This window comes from Musa acuminata, chromosome BXJ2-2, assembly GCF_036884655.1.
Source record: "Musa acuminata AAA Group cultivar baxijiao chromosome BXJ2-2, Cavendish_Baxijiao_AAA, whole genome shotgun sequence".
NCBI classification, from domain to species: domain Eukaryota; kingdom Viridiplantae; phylum Streptophyta; class Magnoliopsida; order Zingiberales; family Musaceae; genus Musa; species Musa acuminata.
In genome coordinates this window covers 16,871,852-16,899,017 of record NC_088339.1, presented here as the reverse complement: position 1 = coordinate 16,899,017, position 27,166 = coordinate 16,871,852, and the positions used below count along the sequence as shown (strand labels likewise).

General features: G+C 36.6%; 1 protein-coding gene across 1 annotated transcript; it reads left to right on the top strand.

The window, feature by feature from the left end:
- The first annotated feature begins 1,647 nt into the window (after window positions 1–1,647).
- LOC103969004 (uncharacterized) lies at window positions 1,648–13,827 on the top strand. The gene is made up of 5 exons (XM_065094937.1): window positions 1,648–2,801; window positions 2,917–3,584; window positions 3,702–3,791; window positions 12,559–13,308; window positions 13,423–13,827. Exons 1-5 carry the CDS (start codon window positions 2,702–2,704, stop codon window positions 13,456–13,458), a joined length of 1,644 nt encoding a protein of 547 aa, XP_064951009.1. The 5' UTR covers window positions 1,648–2,701; the 3' UTR covers window positions 13,459–13,827.
- Window positions 13,828–27,166: the final 13,339 nt, after the last annotated feature.

Genomic DNA, 27,166 nt, shown 5'->3' with positions numbered 1-27,166 from the left:
CTAGTTCACCCTTGTTGATGAACTGATACTTCGTGGTCAATGAGTCACCATGGCTTGGTCCACTGAGTTCAAGATCGGTTGGAGGAAGTGTTGAATCCGACTGTATTAGGAAGTCAGGATGCGAATGCCGTCGGAGGAAGACGTGGCTCGATCGGGATGCTGACTCCGTCGGTGGGAAGACCCCTCTTGGTCGGGACGCTGACTCCGTCGGTGGGAAGACCTCTCTCAGTCAGGGCATCGAGATCGTCTTCCAGGAGGGGGTCTCTTGGTTGGGGAAGGCCAACACCATCTTCCGGGGGTGGCTAAGCTTCTTCACAGAAGGCTCTTGTCGGGGGATTCCCGACTTTGGCCCCCCATAGCTTAAGTTAGTAGTTGCCTGATTCTCTCTCCTTCTTTCTTTCTTCCACTCTGGTCAGATGTCGGTTAGGGGCTTTTATACTGTTGCACGAGGATCGGTCGTACACGGGTTTAGTGCGACGATCGATCCTCGAGTGACAAGTTGGTACCTTTGTGCGACTGCCCCTCGGGACACATGGAATGGTGCCAGACGGTGCCGTCCTAAGCTTTCCGGGACAGGACTTGCCGAGGGGTGCCTCTAGTACGTGACTTTGTGCGGTCGCCACCCGAGATGCACGGAACGACACCAAACGGTGTCGTCCCGAGCTTTCATGGATGGGACTTCTGTCTTGACGCGTGAAAGTGCCCCCTCGTGCTGATGTGGTAGGGGCGCAGGTGGTGACAAGAGCGATTGCAATTGCCATGCCAATAGGTATTTTAAAGATTAAGTCCAACGGAGGATAATTTAAAAATTATAAAAAGGAGAAGCACCACTAGAGAAAAACAAAAAAAAAAATCTAAAAATTCATCTATACAAAAACTTGAATTCTTAGAAAAAAAAACTCCACGTTTTGGACTTTCACAAATAGGTTATCTCTTTTTTATATTTTTCAAAAGTCATTCCTTTTTTATTATAATATATGAAAATATCCCATTAATAAAACTATCATCTGTATAAGATGTATATTATCAATTATAAAATCTTTGAATAGATTTATAATGTTTTTGATATTTTCACTCAAACACTAAGAGCCTATTCAAAACACTAAAAACTTAATAGAAATTAGCTGATCTATAAAAAAAAAAAATTCAAATCAGCATCCTCATTGTGAGTGTAGGAATAAGAACAACTAAAAACTTTCATGTCAGTTATAACCTTTTTGAATAAGCTTATAATATCTTTGGCACATCTACAAAAATATGATAATAATAAAATTAGATTGATTCATCTCGACTGTATTTACTTATCTTATTATATATCTTATTTCGGAAATTATAATAAAAACACCATTCGTAAAAAAAAAAAAAAAAAAAAAAATATATATATATATATATATATATATATATATATATATATATATATATATATATATATATATATATATATAGTACTGTACACGTGGGAACTCTCGAAGCGGATTGGAAGAAACGTAGAAGAAAGGCAGCACAAATGTTCAACACAATCGACGGTCATGATTAGTCGACCCAAGTGCAAGTACTGTACACGATCAACCGTATACTCTCCCAAGCCACACGGATTCCGTGATATTTTTTGTGCCGAATTCCGTCCCGATAAAAGGCGTAGGTTTTGGCTCACCGAAACGAGGCTACATGGTCGGTCAGTTGTTTCCAGATTCCATCCCTCACACCGTCGTCATCGTCATCGTAGGTTTTGCTTAGCCGAAGGCAACCGCAACAGCAGCAAAGCGAGCGAGAGAACCAAACAAGCGAAAAAAAGCGTGTGAGCAAGTGGGCCAAACCGTCGCAGAATAGAGAGAGAGAGAGAGAGAGAGCAGAAACCGAGCAGTTGTCCCTTCTTCCATCCCTTCCTCTCCTCAACCTTCCATCCTATTCCGCCTCCTCTTCCTCCTTCCTAAATCACGAAGATCTCCCTCCTTGCCGTCATCGCCTGTGCTGACGAACCCATCGAGTTGACCTTAATGATCATATAAATTCTTCCTCTGCCGTAAGAATTCTTTGTGCTCGGTCCTTGTCCTCTTCATTTTTTGATCGGGTTACTGATATCAATTCGGAGTCTATTAGGGTTCGAACTCATCGCAGTTTTCCCCTAATCTTGGATTGTAGGGCTTTCTTGCCCTCATCCTCCTTTTTTTTTTTTCCCTTTGACCCCTTCTTCGGGAGCCTAGGGTTTGCCGTTCCTGATTGGGAGCGCTCGTCGTTTCTGGGTTTTTGACCCTCTCTTGGATGATTTCTCCTTTTTGATTGCTGGGTACTTCTTTTCTTCTGCTCTTTGAGTCGGTGCGGAGTTGGTGGTTTGCTGGGGGCCTTTTTTGCCTGGTATCCAGTCGTAGTGACATCTCATGGATGTTGAAACGTTGAAATCTTGGCCCTCTTCTAGAGAGAATCGCGTTGAAGTTTAAGCAGATTCCACGTTTTCACTAGAGGTGGCTCTGCACAGTAGACGTTTTGGCAGAATAAAGCTTGCTCTTATATGATGCTAATTTAGATTCCACGGCAGTGGTATAACAACAAGCTTCACCTTTCTTTCGGGCGAAGTTGTGTGATAGGCTTCTTCCAAGGACATATTTTGTACATGAAATAACACTCGTTGTATGCATAGGTTATAGATCATATTCACAAGTAGAGGGTTTTTACTGTATATAGATAATGGTCGGTGCCAGAGATGGAGCAAGGTGAGCCAGCATTGGTTCCACAGTGGTATAAATTAGCAAACGGGAACACATCCAACACTGCCCTGCGAACCAGCTCTTCCATACGATTTGGTATCTGTTACTCTACAATCATTATGATGCTATTTGTTATTTTCATGCATATTTCTTTTTTTTTTATTCTATCGTCGTATACTTTTCTGCTAATTCAGTGTTTTGATTCCCATAGATGAAAACGGTGTAGGACTTGGCTCAAGAAATAGATTACTCAGAGACCAAGATAGGAACTTGCGGAGGAGTTTGAGCTCTAATGGTTCTGTGATTCATGATAAAGGTAGCTCTGGTAAATCCCAGGCTTACAGTAGTTTTCGAAGATCTCGTGATAGAAACCTGGAGAAGGATTTTGATTTATTTGATAGGGAAAACAGGTCAGTTTTGGTTGACAATGAATTCGACCATCTTGATTCACTTATTGGAGTTAGGGATGAAAAGGATGCCTTGAGACGCTTGCAGTCCATGGTAGCAGGAAGGCAAGTTGACTCTTGGTCTAAAAGACTTGGAAGTAATGCAAATGGCAATGCTCCGTTTGGGGGAAGTGTAATAGGAAGTTTTAGCAAAACCTGCTTTGAGAAAGACTTTCCATCCCTTCAAGCTGAGGGTAGGCAGGGCCTTTCAGATGCAAGTGGTGTATCAACCCCTGGTCTTAGAACTGCTGTTCAGAGTCTGCCCTTTAGTTCTCCTTTTATAATTGGAACATCTGCTCTGGCAGAAGTACCAGTAAAAGTTGAAACTAATGGTAATGTACTCTCTCCTGTTGCACAAGTTGCTCCCATTAGTCAGGCATCTGCAACAGGAAGCACTATGACCGGATTAAACATGGCAGAGGCACTCGCTCAGGTACCATCCCAAGTTGGTAACACTCGTCAAGCAATATATAGAATGGGATAGTGGTTGCTTGTTTCTCTTTTAGGAGATTGTGTTAACATGACATTTAGTTTCTTAATTATTTTGCAGTTATCTGTTGACACTCAGAGGATCGAGGAGCTTACGTTAAAGAAGTGCAAGCAGCTAATACCCATGACACCTTTGATGCCTAAGGCCTTGGTATGATAACCTCCTAGTTTCTTGGAAAGACATGATTTCTTACTTTGATACATTGAATCTATTGTGTTGCTTTTTTCCTCATTTCTTTTTATTTTGTAGTCTCTACTGAGATGAATCTCCTTTGAGCCTATGCTTCATGTTGACCTATAATTTCTGTAGTGAGATGAGTTAGCATGTCTTTGAATTCAATGATAAGATATTATTTATCCATTCTAGTAGCCATTTAAAATGGTACAAGAGTTTGGATTAACTTTCTAAGTAATTCAAACCATTATATATGCTGCATGAGGAAGCTTGTGGTAAATTCTGAAAACACAAGCATTGGATTAGGATGCTGTATGTCTTCTGCCGTAGGTAAATCAGTTGTACATGTGCTGTGATGTAACATGAATTTTATGCAATAACGTATTTGTAATTTGTGAACATTTCATTATGGTATGCTACTTCAAACGTGCATTGTTTAGTTGCATATACTGTACTTTTCTAAAGACAGATTCAAGTGATTCTGAACATTGGATTGTAGGTTTTGTTAATCGTAGTAGTACATTAGCATTATATGTAGGAGTTTGCCAGTTGGTTGGTATTTTTTATCTTAATGGAATAGGTTTTTTCTTTAAGACTGACAAATTTTGCTTGTCTGCTATAGGAGTACAAAAGATCATAACAAAAGATATTATTTTGAACTCTCCAAATTTTGAATGTTATGTGAAAGCAATGTGTTTATATTTTGTTCATTTGGCTATTTTTAGAAAGTCTATGTAGTCCTTGTATTTTTGCCCATGTTCCCATTAGATTATCTCCTTTTTTGAATTCAAGGTAGAGCCTGGTGATTCTGAACTTTGGAATGTAGGATTTGGCAAGCTTGGAGTACACTAAATGACCTGTAAGAGTTTGCCGGTTGATTGGTATCTTTTATCTTAATGGAGTAGGCTTTTTTCTTAAGACAAAAAGCTGCTTGCCTACTGCATAAGTACAAAATAAATAGCTATTATCTTAAGCTTTCAGATCTAAATGCTAAAATATAAGCAATGTGATGTAGGAGCAATTTAGTTTGTGTTATTAAATAAATTTATTATTTTTGAGATATTTTTGCATTTGTCATAAGTTGCCATCTACTCAAGGTAAAGAAAAAGGAAACAAATATAGGGGAAGTGGAAGAAATCAAATTTATTATTGATTGAAGATTGCAAATCTTGATCGAAGATCTTAAATATTCATCTCTACAAAGATAGAAGTCTATCTATCAATAATATCATCAAGAAAGGAAGGTTATCTCTCAAATCAAGTCAAGAGTATTATCTTCTTTAAAGGATGGAATAGATCGTATATTTGATTTGATGTGATTATAATTTTTCTTATTTCTGTAATTTTCTTTTTATCTTTGTATTTAAGCCTATAAAAAGAGCTAGAACATTATAATAGATGAATTAGAAATGGATCAATGAAATGAGTTCTTTTCCCATCTTGAGTGTGAGTGGTACGAGGCCACATTTTTCCTCCGATAGCATGATTCCATCATCCACGTGCGAGATGTGCGGAGGTGCAAGGCCTTTATCCTGTCCTTGAGCCAAAGTGAGTCGAGTAGTTATCCCTTTGTTTTTTTATTATCTTTCAGTTACTATCTTTTATTCCTCTCTTTTACGATCCTCTATTATCAACAAAAAAATATCCTGCTCCTCTTGTCGTACATTACAATGTATTTGTCCCTTGTTCAAAATTTCAAATTTTAGAATGTTTTTGGTCATCTGTCTCCCATTATTCTATCTGAGCGATACATAATTTTCTAACTTTTTTCCTAATTTGGGCTAGGTTCACAATTGTCAATGCCTTTGTTTAGAAGTTTCAAAGTAGAAAGTTTAAATTATGAAATTTTGGGAAATTCAGTTTGTACTAATGCAAACTGGCAATTATGATCCTACGCTCCATATCGCCACTATGATATAGGTCGGATCTTGCTTTTTGAGCATGTGCACAAGTTGACATTCGTGTGCAAGCCCATGTTGCCTCCCCTCTCCTCTTATGGATGCAATTATCTTCTTCTCTTTCCTCTCTCTCCCCGCACCCTCTCCTTTTTTATCCGTCTCCACCTCTCGATGCTACAAGTTCTCATGCCCACCATCACGATATCTCCTCCTCCAACTCATGTGGCAGTACCTATCTTTTTAGGGCTCTCTCTCTCTCTTTAGTTGAACCCTTGCTGCCTCTCTCTCTTTCTCTCTTTTTCTCTTGCTCTCAATAGTCTTGAAGGCTAGTGGTACAACCCCTTGTCGTTCTCTACATCTCTTCAACAAAGTCGCCCTCCTCTCTATCCTCACTCTTCCTCGATGGCTCACGATAGCGTCGATGATTTATTAGAGACTTAGCTGGAATTGCCGAAGTTATGAGACACTCTTGAGTTATTTGTCCTTAAAGGATCAACCTAAGAGCAACCTCGTACATGTCTTAAAGGATTTGCAAAAGAAAGTTGATTAGCTTAAGAAAACGAGTGGAGAACAAGTCTCAATGTCTCGTAAAAGAGGGTAGTTTACAAGCAATTCAGTAAGGTAAAATAATGGTCACAAGTTGACAAGGTAGCTTATAAGCAATTCAGCAAGAACTTGGTGTATTAGAGAGAACAGAGAGGGTAGCTTACAAGCAATTCAGCAAACACTTAGTGTTTGTTGGATAGTCACAAGTCTTGATGTCTCGTAAAAGAATAGTCACAATACTCGACGTCTCACAAAAGAGGGTTGCTCACAAGCAATTCAGAAAACACTTGGTGTATAAGAGAGAACAGAGAAGAAGAGGAAAACAAGAGTAGTCACATGTCGACAAGGTAGCTTACAAGCAATTCAACAAACAGTTGATGTATCTGAGAGAATAGAGAGGGTAGCTTACAAGAAATTCATCAAACACTTGGTGTTTACTGAATAGTCACAAGTCTTGATGTCTCGCAAAAGAAAACTCACAAGTCTCTGACATCTCGCAAAAGAGGATAGCTTATAAGCAATTCGGCAAACACTTGGTGTATAAGAAAGAACAGAGAGGAAGAAGAAAACAAGGACTTTAGAAGGCAAAAGAATTGTCGCAAGTCATAATAGACAGAGATGAAAAGGAAAACAAGGTATGATCTTGCCTTCTGAGCACGTGCACAAGTCAACGTTCGTATGCATGCCCACGTTGCCTCCCCTCTCGTGGATGCAAGTATTTTCTTCTCTTTCCTCTCTCTCCCCGTTTCCCTCTCCTTTTTTATCCCTCGCCACCTCTCGTTGCTGCTAGTTCTAGTGCCCACCATCGTGATGCCCCCTCCTCTAACTCATGTGGCAATGCCTCCCTCTTTGGGGCTCTGTCTCTCTCTCTCTCTCTCTCGATATCTCTCAATAGTCTTGAAGGATATCGGTACAATGCCTTCTCGTCACTCTTTTCATCTCCTTATCAGAGTCACCCTCCTCTTGGCTCTCTATCCTCGCTCTTCCTTGATGGCTCTTGATAGCATCGATGATCTATTAGAGACTTAGTTTGAATTGCCTAAGTCGTGAGACACCCTTGAGTTGTCCATTCATAAAGGGTCATCCTAAGAGCAATCTCGTACAGGACTCGAAGGACCTGCACAAGAAAGATGGTTAGCTTAAGAAAATAAGCGAAGGTTAAGTCTTGATGTCTTGCAAACGTGGGTAGTTTACAAGCAATTCAGTAAACACTTGGTGTATTAGAGAGAACAGAGAGGAAGAGGAAGCCAATGACTTTAGAAGGCAAAAGAATAGTCACAAGTTAACAAACATTGTTCAATAGAGTGCTAGGCATGTAAGATGAGTTTTTGTATGCTCTACATGCGAACTTGTGTTTCTAAACAATGCTCAACGCTATCCCAAAGCCCCATCCAATCCTGTGCCACCCGGGTGGTTCTAGGGTCCTGAGTTGGTTGACATTTCGCACCACATCGCAGTCTATACTAAGCTATTTTGGGGCAATTTTTATATTGGTGAGTATCTCATTTTGCTCGAGCGGACGCCTAGCATCTCGAGCTATTTGGAGGGTAGGCACCTTTTAGTGCCTAGCTGCTTTCACAAGACTGGTTTAATATGCAGATGAACCAAGTTGACCTAAATCTTTTTAGGCTTGCTCCATCAAGGCAGCTTCAGACTGTCATATTAGTGTTTCTTGATTCTTAGAGACTCTGCTCATGACTCCGATTTGGTTTTTGTTATATAATGATCATTGAGCATTTCTATCGATAAGGTTATAGAGAACTAACCTATTATATATATTTTTATTGAGAGATTTAAACAAAAAATTACAACGAACCTAATGTCAGTCCCCTTCGAGTTGGGTAATTAGTTTCTAGCCAAGTGATTTTGTAAATAAGATTTTACTAAAGATTTGGCAGCAAGTTCTGTATATTTGACTATGCCTAATCTAAAATACAACTATTTTATAGCCTTCAAAAGTAATTGAGGATTCAGAATCATCATGCTTTATTTGAATTGGCGAGTCTGATGATTCTTTGCTACTCATATGTTTGAACATCTTGGCTGTGTATGGATGGTTTAGGCTGGTTTTCAACCATTAGTAGTTCCATCATGATTGCTTATGACTGACTCCGGCTTGATTTTGGCCAATCTCAGGTTGATTGTGAATAATCCTTTTCAGGATCGAATCTAGTCAATTTGACCAAATCATCCTAAATTTGAGCTTAAATTCTAGTAATTTTTAATTCAAATTTTGGATTAATGAACCATGCTCAGAGGTCTTTTGGAGTGCAGAATAATTGCAGTATATGATTGCAATTTAGATCATGCAAGTAGAGTTCCTTTGAATATTCTCCCCTTCTATAAGATGAGCAAAACAAAAGGGGTATTACCAAACCAAGCGTCAGTGCAAATATTGGTAAATTAACCATTATCTACAAGCTTCCATAAACTATTTCAATATTATTAAACAAACCACAAAAAGATCTTCTGGACACATTAGGAGAACTCACTTTTCAAAGTTCAGATTGCCATATTCTGCATTATTAACTTGAACACAAAGAAGATTCTCATTATTAAGAATAGGGATAGTTCTTTTCACCTAAACAGGTTTCTTATCCACATGAATATCTCTAATCCTCATCCCACCCAAGTTTTTAGGATTGCCAACTCCCACCCAACTAATGAAAGCAGGCTTATGGCTAAAGGAATGAGAACTTTGAAAAGCCCCTAGACACTTTTTTAATACTCTTTAACTCTCAAGAAGTTCTTCAGTCACTCCAACATTGTACAATGTATAGGTAGATATAGCATTAATCACAACATTAACAGATTTACTAGCCTGAGTGATGAGACTTTTGTATCATCCTTAAATTTTTTGATTGGCCGTGTCCACCAACTGTTGTAACCAATCAGCTAATCTACTAGGGGTAACATATGAACTAGGAACCTAAATACTTCATAGGCTAAGCCCTTTAATTTCAAGAGAATTATGAATGAGATGCTTAGTGGAAGGGTCACAATTTTTAGGTGGGAAAAATCAGATTTGCCTTTGCTAATCTTGAGGTCAGTGAGATAAAAAAAATGTCTAGAGTCTTGATCACATCATTACAAGACTTGTTACCTATTACCTACAGAATGTCACATGCATATATCAGATGAGAAAATTTTACTCCTTCGACAATGAAAGTAGAGATCCATCTACTATCCACCATATCTTTATGAATGCTTGAAAATATATGTTAGACTCTGATAAATATGGAGAAAGAATCACCTTGTCTCGCCCTTCTACTTGACTGAAATCAGTTATACATAATTTCATTAATTAAATAGGAGGGAGAGGAAATACAAGCCATAATCCATCTGATCATCTTAACGTGAAGGTTCAACATAAGTGAGAATATGTTCAATGGCTTTCCAAGATAACCTATCGTAAGCTTTTTCCATTTCAAGGCTGATTAAAGTTATGGGACTTGCTATAGTAAGAGACAGGATGGACGAGCACTTAGTAATAAAGATGTTGACATGTATATTCCTACAAGGGACAAGGGCATATTGTTTTTCGATAACCAACTATTCCAAGTATTTTTTGAGTTTTTTAATCTAAGACTTTAGGAAAGAGTTAAAAGACATTAGAAAGGGGTATATACCTAAGATTCTTAATTTTGATGCTTTTGATCTTCTTAGAGATAAACAGAAGGTAGGCCTTACCCTAGCTCTAATAAATGTGGATCTCATTAAAGAATTCAAATTCTCGCTTAAAGAATCCTAATAACGTTTGAAGAATTCCACAATTATCAGGATCATGACTTTTACCAAGTTCCACTTGAAACAAAGCATCATGAATTTTGCAAAAGGATAACCTCTCACAAATGATCTGATGCGTACTACCATCCAAGCTACAGCCCATCGTACAAGCCTTCCATCCATCAAGACAGAATTTCAAGACAGTATTAGTCACGATCTGCCTAGAGCTCCTTATACCATTTGGTGAAATAAAGGTCAAAGTCCTCTATCATAAAGCATGCCATCATCCTCTGGGGAGATACGAGTGAGTGGTGTTCAATCTTCTCCTTCGCTTTGGTCCTCTAGTATGCATTTATATATTGAAAGCAATTATCTTATTGTAAAACAACTGAATGCAACCCTCAATCGGTGAAGTTATGTAAGCTCTTTTTCTCTTCAAGGGTGGATATTTCCTAACGATAGCATTATTCATTCTATCAAGATTGGGCTCCCTTGCACCAGATTAAGAGGATCCACACCTAGGTTATTATCTCTCTGTATATACTAAATTTTATCAGAGAGTTCAGAAAAATTGAACCAGTGAGGCATAAACCTAAATATTTTAGTTCTTTTAGGGTTCCTATTAGCAAAGCCTGACTTCATCAAGATGGAGTGAATAATCAGAGAAAACCCTAGGGAGATTGTGAATTGTGACACTTCTGAAACAGGATAATCGTTATTCATTAACAAAGTCTTTGTTGAATCTATCAAAGACCCTGGAGGTTCCAAAATGGTTATTATGTCAAGCTAGAAGACCATCAGAGGAAATAAATCACAAAATACTTAACAGATTTAGAAAGAGTAATAGCCTGCCTCTAGCTTTTTCTTCTGGACACCAAGGAATGTTGCTAAAATCACAATTATTGAGTTATCTCCATAAAAAATTACGAGTAGTGAGGACAACACTTGCATAAATGACAATTAAGAACTAAGTGGTCTTACTAGTTTCTTCCATTACTATGTTAATGGATTGAGTACTACTGCCAAATGAATCATAAGCATCTAAAACCTTCCAAGCCACCAAAATTTCTCATAAATGGCCTTTGTCAGCTTCAAAAGTCCCTTCCCACTTCCCTCCCACTTTGAGAAGGAATCAGACGTGGTGGTGCTAAACCTTTTAATGATGCCATTAAGATGAACAGAACTTTCTCTCTTATTAGCACCTCTATATTTCCAACAAATAATGTTATAAATAAGTTGCAAGGTCATCTTTTTCCTCTTGGCACATAACCAAGTTCTTACACTCTATGCTAGATTCATTTTTATGCATCTATTGTTTCTTGGATTTTTTGGTTTAAAGAAACTAAAAAAGGATCGATGGTCCAAAAGAACAATTCTTTGTCGTTTTAGAGCTGCCTTTAGGCGTGTACCAGCATCTTTAGTAAGAAGAAAGCCTCTTCTAATAAGAAGCCATCATCTTCCACAAGTCCTTCTCTTGCTTTTCTTGAAGGAATGATAGCATTATCTACCAAATCATCGAAGGTCAACTATCCCCTCGACCCCTCCATTGCTGGTCGCAATCGCTTTGCCCTCTTGCTTGTTGCTGATGGAATCCAAAAACAAAAATGTTTCAGAGAGAGGCCCTCCCCCTTTGCCTCCTCAAGCTTGTTTGTCGCTAGAGTTGCAAAGTGGTTAGGTGACTATCAGACCATCTTTTGCCTTGTTACACGCACCAGGCATAGAGCTTTCTTCTTTTTCCCTCATAGAAGACCAGAAAAGACAGCTTTCATCTTGATATAGAAATACCATTATGTGACTTATGATATAGAAATACCATTATGTGAAACTATGAAAATAAGATATGATAAGACACAAATACATCAATAAGAACACATATTAGGTTTGTATCTTTATTTTATTGTGTTTTTTATTGAGAAAAATATGGCTAAGCATGAAGGATCTGATGAATTAAAAATTGATTCATTTGAATTTGTCAATTTGATGATTAATAAATGTTTTAAACTTTTTTTTGCATATTTTGAAGGTTAAAATATGTAGTTATGGAGCATGATACATGAAAAGAATATCTAGCAAATATTGCTGAACCGTATTTAGGAAAATAAGTTATTTACGAATTAAATATAATGCCCAAAAATATTGAGAAAGTAAAGAATTGTAAAAAGAGAAGGTGGAATCATTATTTTATTAATTTTAAGATAATGCTTAATGCAGGTAATGCCATACAACCCATCTCATATCATATATCCATCTTGTCATTTTTTTCTAAAGATTTTATTCCAGAAGAACAGAGTTCTCATTTAGACACAGTTTGTAAATTTACAATGTGGTACAATACATCAGCCATGTGACTTCATTTCTGGCACTTTTTTAAAATGCAAATTGGATACTATAGTTGAAAAATCTTGTTAGGATGGTTCATACTATAATATGATTTAAGTGTGTTTTGTCTTGTAGTTTGTTCTTTCTCTGCACACACTTTTTCTTCTGTTTGTAAAGGCAATAGTTTTTCTTTTTGTTGATTATTTGTGTTTCGAAGGTTTGTTTGTTTGCTCATGATCATGTATTTCTTTCAGAGTTGCAACTCATCAGAAAGGACAAAGTCAAAACTTGCAATTGGTGGAGATTATAGTTCTCCCACTAAAGTTGGCCAGCGGTTGCATGTGAACCTTACTGTTGGCACATTGGCTAGATCTGACATTGCAAAGACATCTCAAACAGGAAATTTTCAAGTTCTTAATCGAGAGAAGAAAAACGTCTCCCCTGCTGCTAAAGATAGCTCAAATGTTGGCAAACCTATGAACCCCATTGGCGTTGCTCCATCTGCCGTGGTCCTTCCTTTGAAGAGTCCAACTGACCAGAATCTTAAAGTTGATAACAATGGTGCCTTATCTCATACCTCCTTCGGGGAAAGAAAACTCCTTACCCATGCTCAGAATAGGAATGATTTCTTCAATTTACTAAGGAAAAAATCATCTAGTAGTTCAAGGGCTATTCTAGAGCCAACCTCTGTTGACCTGACATCAAAATTGGATAAGTCGGAAGAAGACAACCTGCAAATCACTTCCCCCACCACCATGGAAAATAACAACCTCTCATTGGTATCCGACTTGGATTGCTCGACGGAGATCAGAAATTGTACGAATGGAGATTTTTGTGCCTCTGATGAGTCCAAGAGATTTTCGACTAACAATGGAGAAACTAATGGTTGTGCGGACATTGTTGTCGATCCAGAAGAAGAAGCCTTCTTACAGTCGCTTGGATGGGATAAAAATGCATGGGAGGAAGCTCTGACCAAGGAGGAGATTGAAGCCTTCCTTAAGAAGGTAAAGAAGCTTTCTTATGTATGCTAAGGATCTTCTCGTTTGTGCTTAGGCATGGTCATCCATAGCATTGTTTTGTGGGTTTTCTTCCTACTTACATTGTTTTATTTCCGATAGCATCCTATTCTCGGTACGAGAAACAGAGACCATTGAAGCTCGTGCTTAGTGATATGCACGGGGGCAACTTGCCTGGTGTAGACGCATGAAGAAATGCCGGTAGTCAGCTGGCTTTCTGAAAGTGATTTCTAATTGCTTGCTGTTTAGAGGGTTGAAATATGAGTTGGAAATATAGGTTGATGAAAAAGAAGAGTGGACTTTTATCCTTCAGCTGCCAAAATGAATTCTAAAATGCAGAATAAGATTTATATAATCACTTTGGTTTATGGGGCTATGGCATTGTGTAGAGGTTTCTTCTCTTTTGGCGTAAATTTGGAAATCACTGGGCATCTGAAAAAAAGGTAAATTTGGAAAAATGATCTTTGTAATTAATTAATTAATTGAGATGTCCTTTCACCATTTATATGTTCTAATGGTCTCTGGCATTTGTTTCTTCTGACTTTTATCAATCTTCTGAATAGAAATTGCCTATAAGAAATTCGTTTAGTTTTTGTACAATGGAAAAATTGATGCATGCTGAGTGGAAATTGGCATATAAAAAAGTTCCACCTCCTTAGCAAATTACCCTGATCTCGCCTAAATCTTAATCAAATACATATATTAGTCATAGATAAGTATATGCTTAGTAAAATCGACCACCAAGTTATCAAAGTATTTAAAAGATTAGTTATACCCAAGTGTTTTAATTATCTAGATTTCGATACATAATTATCGTTTTATGGGTTTCTTTTGTCAGGTAACAACATTGAAGCACATATTTTTCACATTTTTGTAAGCTTCTGTTGCCGCCTTATGTAATGCTTACGTATATAATAAGGTTGTGGTAAAATGAGGTCATCCAGACATGTCGAACAATGTTTGTACAAATTGAATCGTTAAAAGAATCCTAGTGGGGGCATCGAGGGCATCAAGCCCGATTTACCTTTCCGTGGAGACTTTCTAGATGGAAGGAAGGCCATCATCTCCATCGGACATGTTTTCACAATGTCTACAAGAAGCCTGAACTCCGATGTAATAGTTACCTTGTGCCTGGGGATAGAAAAGACCGAATTTTATATATTCAAGGGCAAATTTCTCAAAAAACTAATGTCTTCTTTTTGTTGTTTGCCTCTTTAGCATTTTCGTTTCTATTTATTCATCTAGAACATTCGCCCTATTCGTCAATATGGTTTTTTGCTCGTTCGTCACCTCAACTCTCGTCCCGTCACCATCGCCCCTTGTCTATCATTATCATCGCAATGAAAGAGGTATGGGGTCTCACGAGAGAGTGATCGACAAAGATTTAAAGCCTTAGGCCTATGCGAGCTAATCTTGAAGTCGTCATCATTATCCTCGACCTTCATTTCTCTTTGATGCCTCCTCCCTCTTGTATTATACTTCTCGAGGCTCAATCTTAAGTGCCGAAAAGAAGTTGAAGATGATCATGCTCTGGCACAACCCTAGAAGTCATTTTTTCTTACATTAACAATAATAGATGACGATCGAAGATGAAGGGACAACGGTGCAATTGATGAGGGTAAGGGATCGTGTTGAGATTTAGGGAATAGGAGGAGACATGAAGGAAAGAGTGTTAAACGTTGGGCGAAGATAGTAGGGTGGAGATAATAGGTAATTTCATATTTTATGAAATAAAGGTACTCCACTAGAACAAATGTGGATGTTAATTGAGAAAAAGTGAAGATAAGATTTTTTTTTTTTTTTTTTTGAGAATTTCTCTAATAATCAACAAGGGTGATTTTCCAAAAGAAAACCCATATTTTGGGTTTTTTTAATTTGTATCTCTCATTTTATTATTATTTAAATAGTACCCCTTATTTAAAACATGCCCAAATAGTCCCTCAAAATTTTCTTGCCCATGTTTTGGCAATTATAATAAAAAAACCTATAAAGCCAACTCACTCAAAAATATTGTAAATGAATCTAAATGGATTCTTAACCTTAACCAAATTAACCATGAGCCTAAAAATATAATATTGTAATTGTGTATGAACAATTTGTTGAATTCTAGATTTTGATAATTAAATTAATTAATAAAGTTAAGATCTAATATGCGAGTGACACACAACTAACCTTGATCAAGGAAATGTAATTCAATTAAAGCAGGAAGAATAAAATGTTGGGCCGGAGTGGAACATGTCAGAAGATTGAACGTCGGACCGGAGGAATGGTCGACATGCCAGAAGGACTTTGTGCCATGAGTTCGGGTATCAGGCCGAAGGATTGGATATTGCACCAAGGAGATTGGAAGTTGCGGGAGTCAACATGCCAATGGGCAATACGCCGAAGGAAAGGACGATGCACCGAAGGATCGGATGAAGTGCTGGATAAACCAATGACATACCGAATAACATAGGATTCATGCTTATAATCATGTGTCTAGATCGAGTTAGTTTATGTCTAATTAAGTCATTTTTGGGGTGAAACAATGTCAACTCAATTATGGGTCAATTGAGTTTGAGTTAGGGCTATTTTGGATCAAGTGGAAGGCTCATTCGGTCACCCTTAAAAGGGCTAAGCGATAGCACCACTAGACTAGGCGGTGGTACCGCCCAAATAGTCGACCACCACCTAGATAGTCTCTTAAATTGTGTTAGGCGGTGGAACCGCCCAGTGTCAGACTAATAGGCGGTGGTACCACTAGTTGTCAGTTTGGCAGGCGATGGTACCGCCCAGTACTGACGATGGTATCGCTAGTACCTCGAAAACCTAGGGATTTGAATTTTAGTTTTAATTTTTGAAGTCATTTGATATCTATAAATACCCAACAAATTCTTGCTTAGGCACAACAAGAAAGTAGAACAAAAACTCTGTGCTTCTAAGGTTATAAACTCTTTTAAAGTTTAGAGACCCTCCTCCTGGAGCTTAAAGATAGTCCTAAAGAAGGTGTGTGATGGAATACTTGTAAAAGAGGGGTGTAAAGGTGTTGAATCTCAGATTTTGAACTAAACAATTTGATTTTATTAGAAGGGAGTTAGGGATGTTAAATTGTCCGAATGTATGAGTTTGTTGTATTTTTTTTCCGGACTATCTTCCTCTTAATTCATCTCATAAATAGGGCTTTCATGAAATCCGGAATATCAATCTACTTGGTATCAAATTTATTTCATACAAACTTAATGATTTTTTTTTATACACTTTGTCCCTTCACTCATGGAATTAATTGACAAATATATCTTTCACGGATTTCACTCTTGTGAATTTTCAATGAGAAATGGATTTGATTTCTGAAGTTTTATTCGTGAAACTTTTTCATATGATGTTCCCTTCCCATGAATTCTTCCTTACGTGAAAGAAGAATTTTTATGAATGTTTAGTATGAGATGATTACTTGCAAAGAATGGAGATTTAATTTCATAAATTTGGTTCTTAATGGATTCCTTCCTTACCATTCTTTCTCTTCTTTTTATTTTTATGACAAAGGAAGAAAGTAACTTATACATTTAAAGAAGAACCAAAAAGTCCTTGAGTAAAATGTTAGCTTATCCAAAAAGGAAGCAAGTAAAAACTTGGTTATCTATAATGTATAAAACATTTCAAGTAAAGTTTTTATTATCTTCCTTTATCATTTGGATAAATTAGTGTGAAACTTATTTAAATTTTTACCACACTTGCATTGTTAAATTTCATATTGCTAAATTATCTTTAATTTTTTATCACACTTGAAATTATCTTTTATCAAGAATTGTCATCTTGCTAAATTTCATATTCGAAATTTGTATCATATTTGAAAATGATGATTGTCTATCATCATGACTTGAAAATGGATATCAAGCCTTGACATCATAAATACGTGATATCATATTTTGAATTGGTAAATCATGATAAGTATTATGATATGCATATTGATAAGTTTAAATGAATATAACTTATCGGTTTGATGCTTGAATTCAAAGACCTTGAATTCAAGTATATCTTTTCTCAAGTATGGCATATAGATAAGGAGAGTTAAGGTTAACTCCGTCATCAATTGATTGTCATCATAAAAAAGGGGGAGATTATTGAATCTCAGATTTTGATGATGAAATCAATTGGTAAATTATTTGATCTAATCTATATGTTGAGATAAGTATGTAGGATTAACTACGATAGCGGTAAGACATAAAGTAGATGTTGGGCCGGAGTCAAGATCGAGACTTTATTGGGAGTCCGGACGTTCATCGGAAGTTATGTCGGAATTGACCGAGAAGTCCAGGAGCATGCCAAAGAAGCTCATCGGAACTCGCCAAGAAGATCATCGTAAAGTCTAGGAGCTTGCCGAGAGTCCGTTGGAACATTGCCGAAAGATCATCGGAAGTTCGCCGGAGGAACAATTGACATACCGGACCAAGATCATTTAGTTATGGTCTTAAATTATCATAGTTAGAACTTAATGAGTTAGGATTGAGAGGTAATCCTACTAACTCAGTTAGGAGTCAACTAGGCCCTTAACAGGGCTAAACTAGGCTGGTTGAAACAGCCCATTCAACACCTGAAGTCATGGTCGGCGGGGCCTATAAATACCCCACCTTTTTCTACATTAAAGGGCACGAAAGTGTGAACAATATCTTGAATTCTTGGGGTGTTAAAAGTGTTGTAAAAGTACAAAAAGTCCTCCTCCCTTTCTATTGTTGTGATCATTCAAGAGAGGTGTGAGGCTTACAAGGGTTATCTCCTAAACCCATGAAAAGGAGAAAGCGCTATAAAGAGGTGGTTGGTCTTCACCCATTGAAGGAAGATCATTGGTGGATGCCGATGACCTCGATGGAGGAGGAATCGGAAGTGGATGTAGGTCACAACGATCAAACCACTATAAATTCTGGTTTGCATTTCTATTATTGTCATTTGCTTACTTTACAATTGCTTCACTTTCTCCTTACTTGACTTTCACTACCCTAACAAACAAACACGCTTTCAAGCAATCTTCCGAGATCGATTTTTTAACATACAAAGAGTTTTTAAATCGACATTTTTATACGCTGCACTAATTCACCTCCCCCCCTCTTAGTGCCGACTTGATCCTAACAAAAGGTTCTCTTATGAGCCTGTGAAAAGGAGAAAGAGTTGTAAGGGTAGTTGATCTTCGTCCGTTGAAAAAAAAATCAGTAGTGGAAGCCAATAGCCTTGAGTGAAGAGGAATCGAGAGTGAACATAGGTCATGACGATCGAACCACTATAAAAACGGTTTGTATTTCCTTCATACTTTTCATTTATATTACTAACTGATTTACTTTCTTACTACTCTCACTATGTTTACGAATGTGCTCTCTAAGTTTAAATGCTTTCTAATACGATTTCATTAAATGAGTTTTCAAACTGACGTGATTTTTCGATAGCACTAATTTATGCTCCCCTTTTAGTGTCGATACAGTCATAATAATTGGTATTAGAGCCAAGTTTTTCTCGATTGGTTTAACACCCAAGAGAATGGCTTTTACCGGCAATCTAAAGTGTCACTCTATCATTCATCCTCTTATGTTCAATAGGACGGACTACATGTATTGAAAAACTCGATTGCAGATTTTCTTGCTTTCTATGGACTTCGATTTATGGAATATTATTGAAAGGGGTTTTCAAAAGTCTAAACGAATGAACGAATGAAATAATTTAGAGAAGAAGACTTTTTCTTTAAATGCTAGAGTTCTGAACGCTCTATTTTGTGCTTTAGACAAAAATGAGTTTAATTATATTTTTTTATGCGAAACTGCACATGAGATTTTGCACACACTAGAAGTAACTCATGAAGGAACGAAAAGAGTTAAAGAATCTAAGATCAATCTTTTGATGCATAGCTTTAAATTATTTTAAATGAAACTAAACGAAACCATTAGAGACATGTATACCTATTTTACGGATGTCGTCAATGGTTTGAAAGCACTTGGTAGAAGTTTTTCGAATCTTGAACTTGTTAATAAAATTTTACATTCTCTTTCTAAAAATTGGGATCTAAAAGTAATGACAATATAAAAAACAAAGGACCTGAACAACTTTCCACTTGAAGAACTTATTGGGTCTTTAATGACCTATGAAATGATATTTATGACACATGACAAATATGATAATAACATTCCAAAGAATACGAAGGATTTGACATTTAGAACAAAAGAAGACCACTCGAGTAAAAGCTCAAGTGATGATGACTTTGAACTATTAATAATAAAGCTTAAAAAGTTCTTAAAATAAGGATCTAAGAAAAAAAACAAACTTAAAAAGAAGTGGCTGCTAAAGAAAATGAAAGTATTCAAGGTGACATGGGATGAATCAACTGCATCCAAAGACGAAGTGGTAAATTACGCCTTGATGGCTCTCGACGACGAGGTAAATGACTTAACCGAAACTCTTTTACCTTACAATAAATTGCTTGATGGTTTTTATGATTTATTTGATGAATTTAAATTAATTGATAAAATTATAATTATTAAAAAATGATCATGCTTCTCTTTCTAGTAAATTTAAAAAAATTAAAAAATGAGCATGATAATTACATATTAACCTTTTGCACGAAGAATTAGATTCATGCAAAAAGGAAAAATTGTTACTAAAATAAATATTAGAAAATTTTAAAATTAGTAGCAAATCTTTAAACATGATTCTTGTCAATAAGAGTCATGTTCGTAGAAAAGTAGTAACACTCAACAAAAGCCAATCACATTCATTAAAGATAACATATAATTCGTGTTTTGTAGTAATTTGTCTAGATTAAGTTAGTTTAAGTCTAATTGAGTTAGTATTGAGGTGAAACAATGCCAACTCAATTATGGGCCTATAAATACCCCACAAATTCCTGCTTGAAAGATACGAAAATAGAGCAAAAGCTATGTGATTCCAAGGTTATAAACTCTTTTAAGTATAGAGTCCATCCTCCAAGAGCTTAGTGATAGTCCTAAGGGAGGTGTGTGAGGGAACACTTGTAAAAGAGGGGTGTAAAGGTTCTCTCCTAAACTTATGAAAAGGAGAAAGAGTGTAAGGGTAGTTGATTTTCACCCATTGGAAAGAAAATCGGTAGTGGAAGCCGGTGGCCTCGAGTGAAGAGGAATCGGGAGTGGACGTAGGTCACAACGACTGAACTACTATAAATCCGGTGTACTCGGTTTGCATTTCTATTCTACTTTTTATTCTCATATTGCAAACTAATTTACTTGCTTACTACTTTCACTACGCTTATGAACGTGCTTTCAAGTTAAACTCATCTTTCTGATACAAGCTTTATCGAACGATATTTTTGAATTGACATAATTTTTCGTAAGCATTAATTCAACCCCCCCCCCCCCCCCCCCCCCCCTCTTAGTGCCAACTTGATCCTAACAGATATAAATTTATCTTTGTTATTTATATTTGTCATGATTTAAAAATGATGTAAAAGAAAAAGAATTACAATATTGTATTCTTCCCTTCTTTTTGACAATAACAAAGGGGGAGAAAGTATTGCTAGCTTGCACATTTCAAGGAGAAAAACTTGCTTGCTTGCATATCGCAAAGAAAAGAAAAATTGCTAAGCTTGCACATCTCAAGAGAAACAAAGAATTGCTAGCTTGCATATCTCAAAAGAGAAGCAAAATTTGCTAGCTTACACGTCTCAAGAGAAGTAAAATTGCTAAACTTGCACATCTCTAAAACTTGCTAGCTTGCATGCTCTAAAATGATGTAAAACTTGCTAATTTACTATCTTGCATTCTTTTTCAAAAATTTGCTAGTTGCACTTTCTCCTTTTTGTTGATGACAAAAGGGGAGAAATTATGATGATTTGAGATTTGAATCATGCATGGTAGAATTTAATGTACTTTGATATTTTGATACCATGATGATTTGAAATATTTATGATTTGGAATGATGCATGCATTACTCATGATTTCATGATGCATGCAAGGATGTGAAAGTCAACGGTTATCATTTTCTAAAATGATACTTTATTTCAATATGATATATTGATAGGGGGAGTTTAGTTTAAACTCCATCATCAATTGATTGTTATCATCAAAAAGAGAAAAATTATTGAATCTTGGATTTGATAATGAAAACAATTGAAGTTAAGGTCTAATGTGCGTTTAAGTGATGTAGGACTAACCTCGATCAAGAAAACACAATTTGATTAAAGCAGGAAGAATCAGACGTTGGGTCGAAGTGGAACATGTTAAAAGATTGGACGTCAGACCGAAGGAATGATTGACGTGTCGGAAGCACTTCATGCCATGATTTTGGGCATCGGGCCGAAGGATTGGACATTGCCCCAAGAAGATCGGAAGTTGCATGAGTCAACATGCCGATTGGACAATACATCGAAGGAGAGGATGATGCGTCAAAGGATCGGATGAAGCGTCGGATGAACCAATGATATGCCGGACAATATAGGATTCATGCTTGTAATTGTGTGTCTAGATCGAGTTAGTTTAGGTCTATTTGAATCAATTTTGGGGTGAAACAATGTCAACTCAATTAGGAGCCAATTGAGCCTGAGTTATGGCTATTTTAGGCTAAGTAAAACCAAGGAGATAAATGATGTTACAACATTTTTCAATAATGCCAACTCAAACAAGACCCATTCGATCACACATAAAAGGTTCAAGCGGTGGCACTACCAGATTGGATGGTGGTACTACCTAATGTCAATGTCAAACTGGGTGGTAGTACTGCCTAGTGTCATACTAACGGACAATGGTACCACTAATTATTAGTCTGGCAGGTGATGGTACCGCCCAGAACTGACGGTGGTACCGCTAGTACCTCGAAAACCCAGGGATTTAAATTTTGGCTCTAATTTTTGAAGTCATTTGGGATCTATAAATACCCCACAAATTTCTGCTTATGTACAACAAAAAAGTAGAACAAAAACTATGTGCTTCTAAGGTTGTAAACTTTTTTAAAATTTAGAGTCTCTCCTTCTAGAGCTTAAAGATAATCCTAAGGGAGGTGTATGAGCGAATACTTATAACGAGGGGTATAAAGGTTCTCTTTTGTGAAAAGGAAAAATAATTATAAGGGTAATTGATCTTCGTCCATTGGAAAGAAGATCAATAGTGGAAGCCGGTAGCTTCGAATGCAGTGGAATCGAGAGTGGACGTAGGCCATGATAACCGATCCACTATAAAATCGATTTATATTTTTTTCATTCTTTTCATTTATATTGCTAGTTACTTTCTTACTATTCTCACTATGCTTACGAATATGCTCTCTAAGTTTAAATGCTTTCTTATACGATTTCATTGAACGAGTTTTTAAACCGATGTGATTTTTCACCTCCTCCCCACCTCCCCCCCTTAGTGCCGATACAATCCTAACATAATTAAAACCAAGGAGACAAATAATGTTACAACGTTTTTTAATAATGCTTTAGGATATTTTTAATACATCAATAAAATACTATAAACACTAAAAAATACTATAAACAAGTCAAATGAAAACATTGTAAGAGTAAAGACAAAAGTGGGGGTACCTTTTGGTAATTACCCAAAATATGAAATATTTTTGGGAAATACACAAATCAACAATTATAAACACAGTTGCTTGCGTGTGTATATATATATGTGTATATATATATATATATGTGTATATATATATATGTGTATATATATATACATACATATATATATACATACATACATATATATATATATACATACATATATATATATATATATATATATATATATGTATGTATATATATATATGTATATATATATATATATGAGAATGAAAAAAAGAAGGGAATGTTTATTAATAATTAATGATGTTTAATGTTTTAGAAAAAAATTTAAGTTATTTCATTATAAGGATGAAACCAAGAAAAAATTATTAATTATATTCGTTACTCGTTTTACTAAGTAACAGAACCGTTGGTTCAAATAATAAATCCAATAACCTGAGACTTAGCTGGTTGGATGTCCAGTCTAATTCCGATGAGTATGTTATTTAAATTACATGGTTTGTAATCCAATAACCTCAAATGTGATTAGTCTTCACATCTTTATCTAATTCAGTATCTACCTACCAAGAGAATACAAAGCTGAACGAGAGAATTATCATAAAAGTTTTCGATTTCTTTCTTCTTTCGTTAATTTAACTTTGCATTTGTTTACGGTTTATATTTTAATTTTACCTCAATATTATAGTTTAATTGTAAATATAGTCTGCCAGAGTGTTCAGTAGTTATTTTACGTCTCTTCTTCTTTTTAGTTCATCTTCCTATTATTTTATTTTATGAAGGTTCTTTGATCGAAAAGAAAAGAAGAGAGAAAAAAAAAAACAATAACATATTTTCTTGCAAAATTTAACAATAACATATTTCCCAATCACATTTAATGAGACTACATTTTCATCCAAATTTATTTTTAATTGTGGTGCTGCAAATATTTTTTTCTCCAAATATTTTTAATTGTGTTGCAACGATGAAGATTAAAAAACATCATAACGATCTTTAACATTTAACTATATGAGAATGATAATACATTTTTCTTATCGAAATATGAAGTCATCACTTAAAAGATTAAATAGTCATGTATGAGTCTTGAGTCTCGAGTCCTATTAGGAGTTGGTTAGAAGTATGAGTCTTGAGTATAAGTCTTATTAAGAGTTGGGATTTAGAAGCCCTATATATTCATCCTCTTTTCTCAAGGAATAAAGAATTTTTTTAACCATCTTTAAGTAGCAACTTGGAGGAAGAAACCTCTATATAGTTCCATAGTTCTAAGGAGGTCGATCCCCTAGAAAGATTAACCCCAAACTTAGAATCTACAAGTGTTCTATCAATTTCTTTATTCCACAAGCAAGGAACATTCACTATTGATTTATTATTAATATTGACATAGTTATCATCATAATATCGTTCTACTATAAGAAACGGTTATTATGTCACTCAGTGTCATATTGATTTCTTAATCCTTCATAGTGATTTGATCCGGTGGAAGCTAATAAAATAGTGAACCGCCTCGATGATGAGCACTGCAGTCACTTAAATTTGTATTTTATATTAATTATTTAAATTTATGATTTATTAATTTGTATTTTCTATTAGTTATATATTATAATTCTGATCATATCGTAATTGATATTATTATTATTATTATTATTATTATTATTATTATTATTATTATTTATCTGAAGCATTTATGGTTTATTGAATTTTAAATTAAAAAAAATGTTTCAAAATTTGTGGCCTGAATTGATTGATGATGGATGATTCAATTGATTCTTTTAAAACCAAATATATTATTATATTCGATTGAGGAGACTGGTTTGGGTCCGACCCGAGTCAGATAGTGGGTCGGATCCAGTCAGGCCTAGCCATTCGGCAGACTGCACTTGGCCCAGCCCGGGTGCAGACCCGACCCAAACCCGCGGCTTGGTCTGGCGTCCCCTGAGCCTGATGAGTTGGACGCGTGTCTCTGGAACGGCGTCTTAGGCCCAATTACGGCCCAGCAGCACATGTGTCTTAATTCGGCCCCTTGTGGTTGCTCCAGTTGCAGGCCAGCGCTAGCTGAGTCCGTCCGGCAAGAGCCGAGTCATTACAGCCGAGTCAGTGAGTCAGCCAGCCTTATGGAAGGGCAGTATAGCAACATTGGAGTTTTTGTTGCCTGCCCAGTGACTTCAAATTGACTGACCGAATCAGTCGGTGATTCTGAATTGATTTTAATCGGGTTCAAGGCTGTTTAATACAAATTGGATCCAACCAGGTACAAATTAGAGGTGATTTCATACTAATTCTATGAGGATATAATTGTTAGTTGTTGTTGAATTGAGTCCTTAATCGGCCAATTGAGGATTGATTGAAGTATGACTCCTCTTATCAATGATTTTGATTGGTTATTGATGAATTTAATGAGTTTACGTACTAGCACTATCCCATGTCATATATGTCTGATATGATATATGAGAACCTTGTCATGGACAACAACAAAGCCAGTGGATTTACAAGGTGATTTCTTTTATGGATTTATAAGGAAGCTATTAGACATTATAGCTACATCATTCCTTCACCAACTATTGCGAGGAATATACCTTTACTTTGGCGGGTGAGGTGTACATCACTCTAGCAACGGTTGGGATTACAATATAAGTTACTTTTGTTACGAGAATATATGATATTTGGGATTACTTCGACTTAATACTTACTTGAGATTAAAATTTGTTATCGAAATGTATCGACTAGATGTTTTGACACTATTTATGATATTGATAATTTTTTTATGATTTACCAATATTATGTTCATGATAATGTTAATGAATTTGTTATACGTTCTTAAAATTGTTTAGAAGGTTTGCACTCAACATTGTAGATTCTAATTATTTTTACTTTTTAGAGTAGTCTTCATGTTTTAATGCTGACTCCGATGGTCATCGTCTATCATTAGGTATCACTCCGTCGAAGACTTAAAGTTTTTATAGTTTTAATATGTGACAATTGTTGAATCTCGAATTTTGACGATGAAACCAATTGATAAGTGTTTATGATTTAATCTGCGTTTTGAGTGATGCAGGGTGCTTCGATCGGGGAGAGACAACTAAAACAGGAAGAATCATGTTGGGTTGGAGAATCATGTTAGAAGATTGGATATCAGGTCGAAGGATCGGTCGACGTATCGACAAAAGGCTTCGAGCCATGGATTTGGGCATCGGGCCAAGAAGAGCGGATATTGCGCCAAGGATATCGGAGTTGCGGAGGTCAACTAGCCGATTGGGTAATAGGCCGCAAAGAGAGGACGATGCGCCGAAGAATCGGATAAGGCGTCGATGGACCAATAACATGTCGGACGATATGATTCATGCTTAGTAATAATTGTCTAGATCGAAGTGTATTTTTATGTGTGCAGGATTAACTACGATAGCAAGGCATAAAGCAAAATGAAGTCCCGGAATCAAGAATATGATTTCGTTCGGAGTTCGAGAGTTCGTCAGAAGTCCGAACGTTCGTCGGAAGTTTTGCCGGAATTGACCAAGAAGTCCTGGAGCTTGCTAAAGAAGCTCGTCGGAACTCGCCAAGACGATCATCGTGAAGTTTTGGAGTTTACTAGGAGTCCGCCGGAATATTGCCGAGAGATCATCAGAAGTTCGTCGGAAGATCGCCGAAAGCTTACCGGAAGAAACCGGACTTATCTTGCTTAGATTATGTCTTAGGAATCATAGTTAGCACATAACTAGAGTTGTAATTGGGAGGTAATCCCATCAACTCTGTTAGGGGCCAACTTTTCATGGACTTAGCTGGTTTTGCCTAAGTCGTGCGGCACCCTTGCATGTCCATCCGCAAAGGTCAGCCTCCCCGAAGCCTCCCATGGTCCCTTAGGACCCACAAAAGAGAAAACGGGCTAGAGAAAACACCTCACTCAGGACCCAAAAGCGAACATTTCAGGAAACACTTCATAGACAATGTAAATTATAAACAGACTTTATAAGCTCTGAACAGTTGCACAACAAAGGGTCAAAATGGTCCACTACAGATCGAGCTATCTCTCACAAGTGTCTACATGACATGACCTTTATTTACAAGCCGAAGAAGGCCACCAAACCCAACTAAAATAGGACTGTTAAGCCTTCGACCTTTCCTCTACATACTGTGCAAAGCATGAACATACCAAAAGACACAGACATACATAAGCATTACATCAAACATCCTGTTTAGAAGTTTGTCCGTGGCATTCTCCCCCAGTTATTCCTTCGACATCCTCGTCGAAGCCTTTGTCGACACTACAACTGCTCGCCTTTGTTGAGTCTTCAATCTTCTACTCCAACTGCAATCTGCCTCTTGGCTCCCAACTGCTCTCCGTTGCTATTTTTGAGT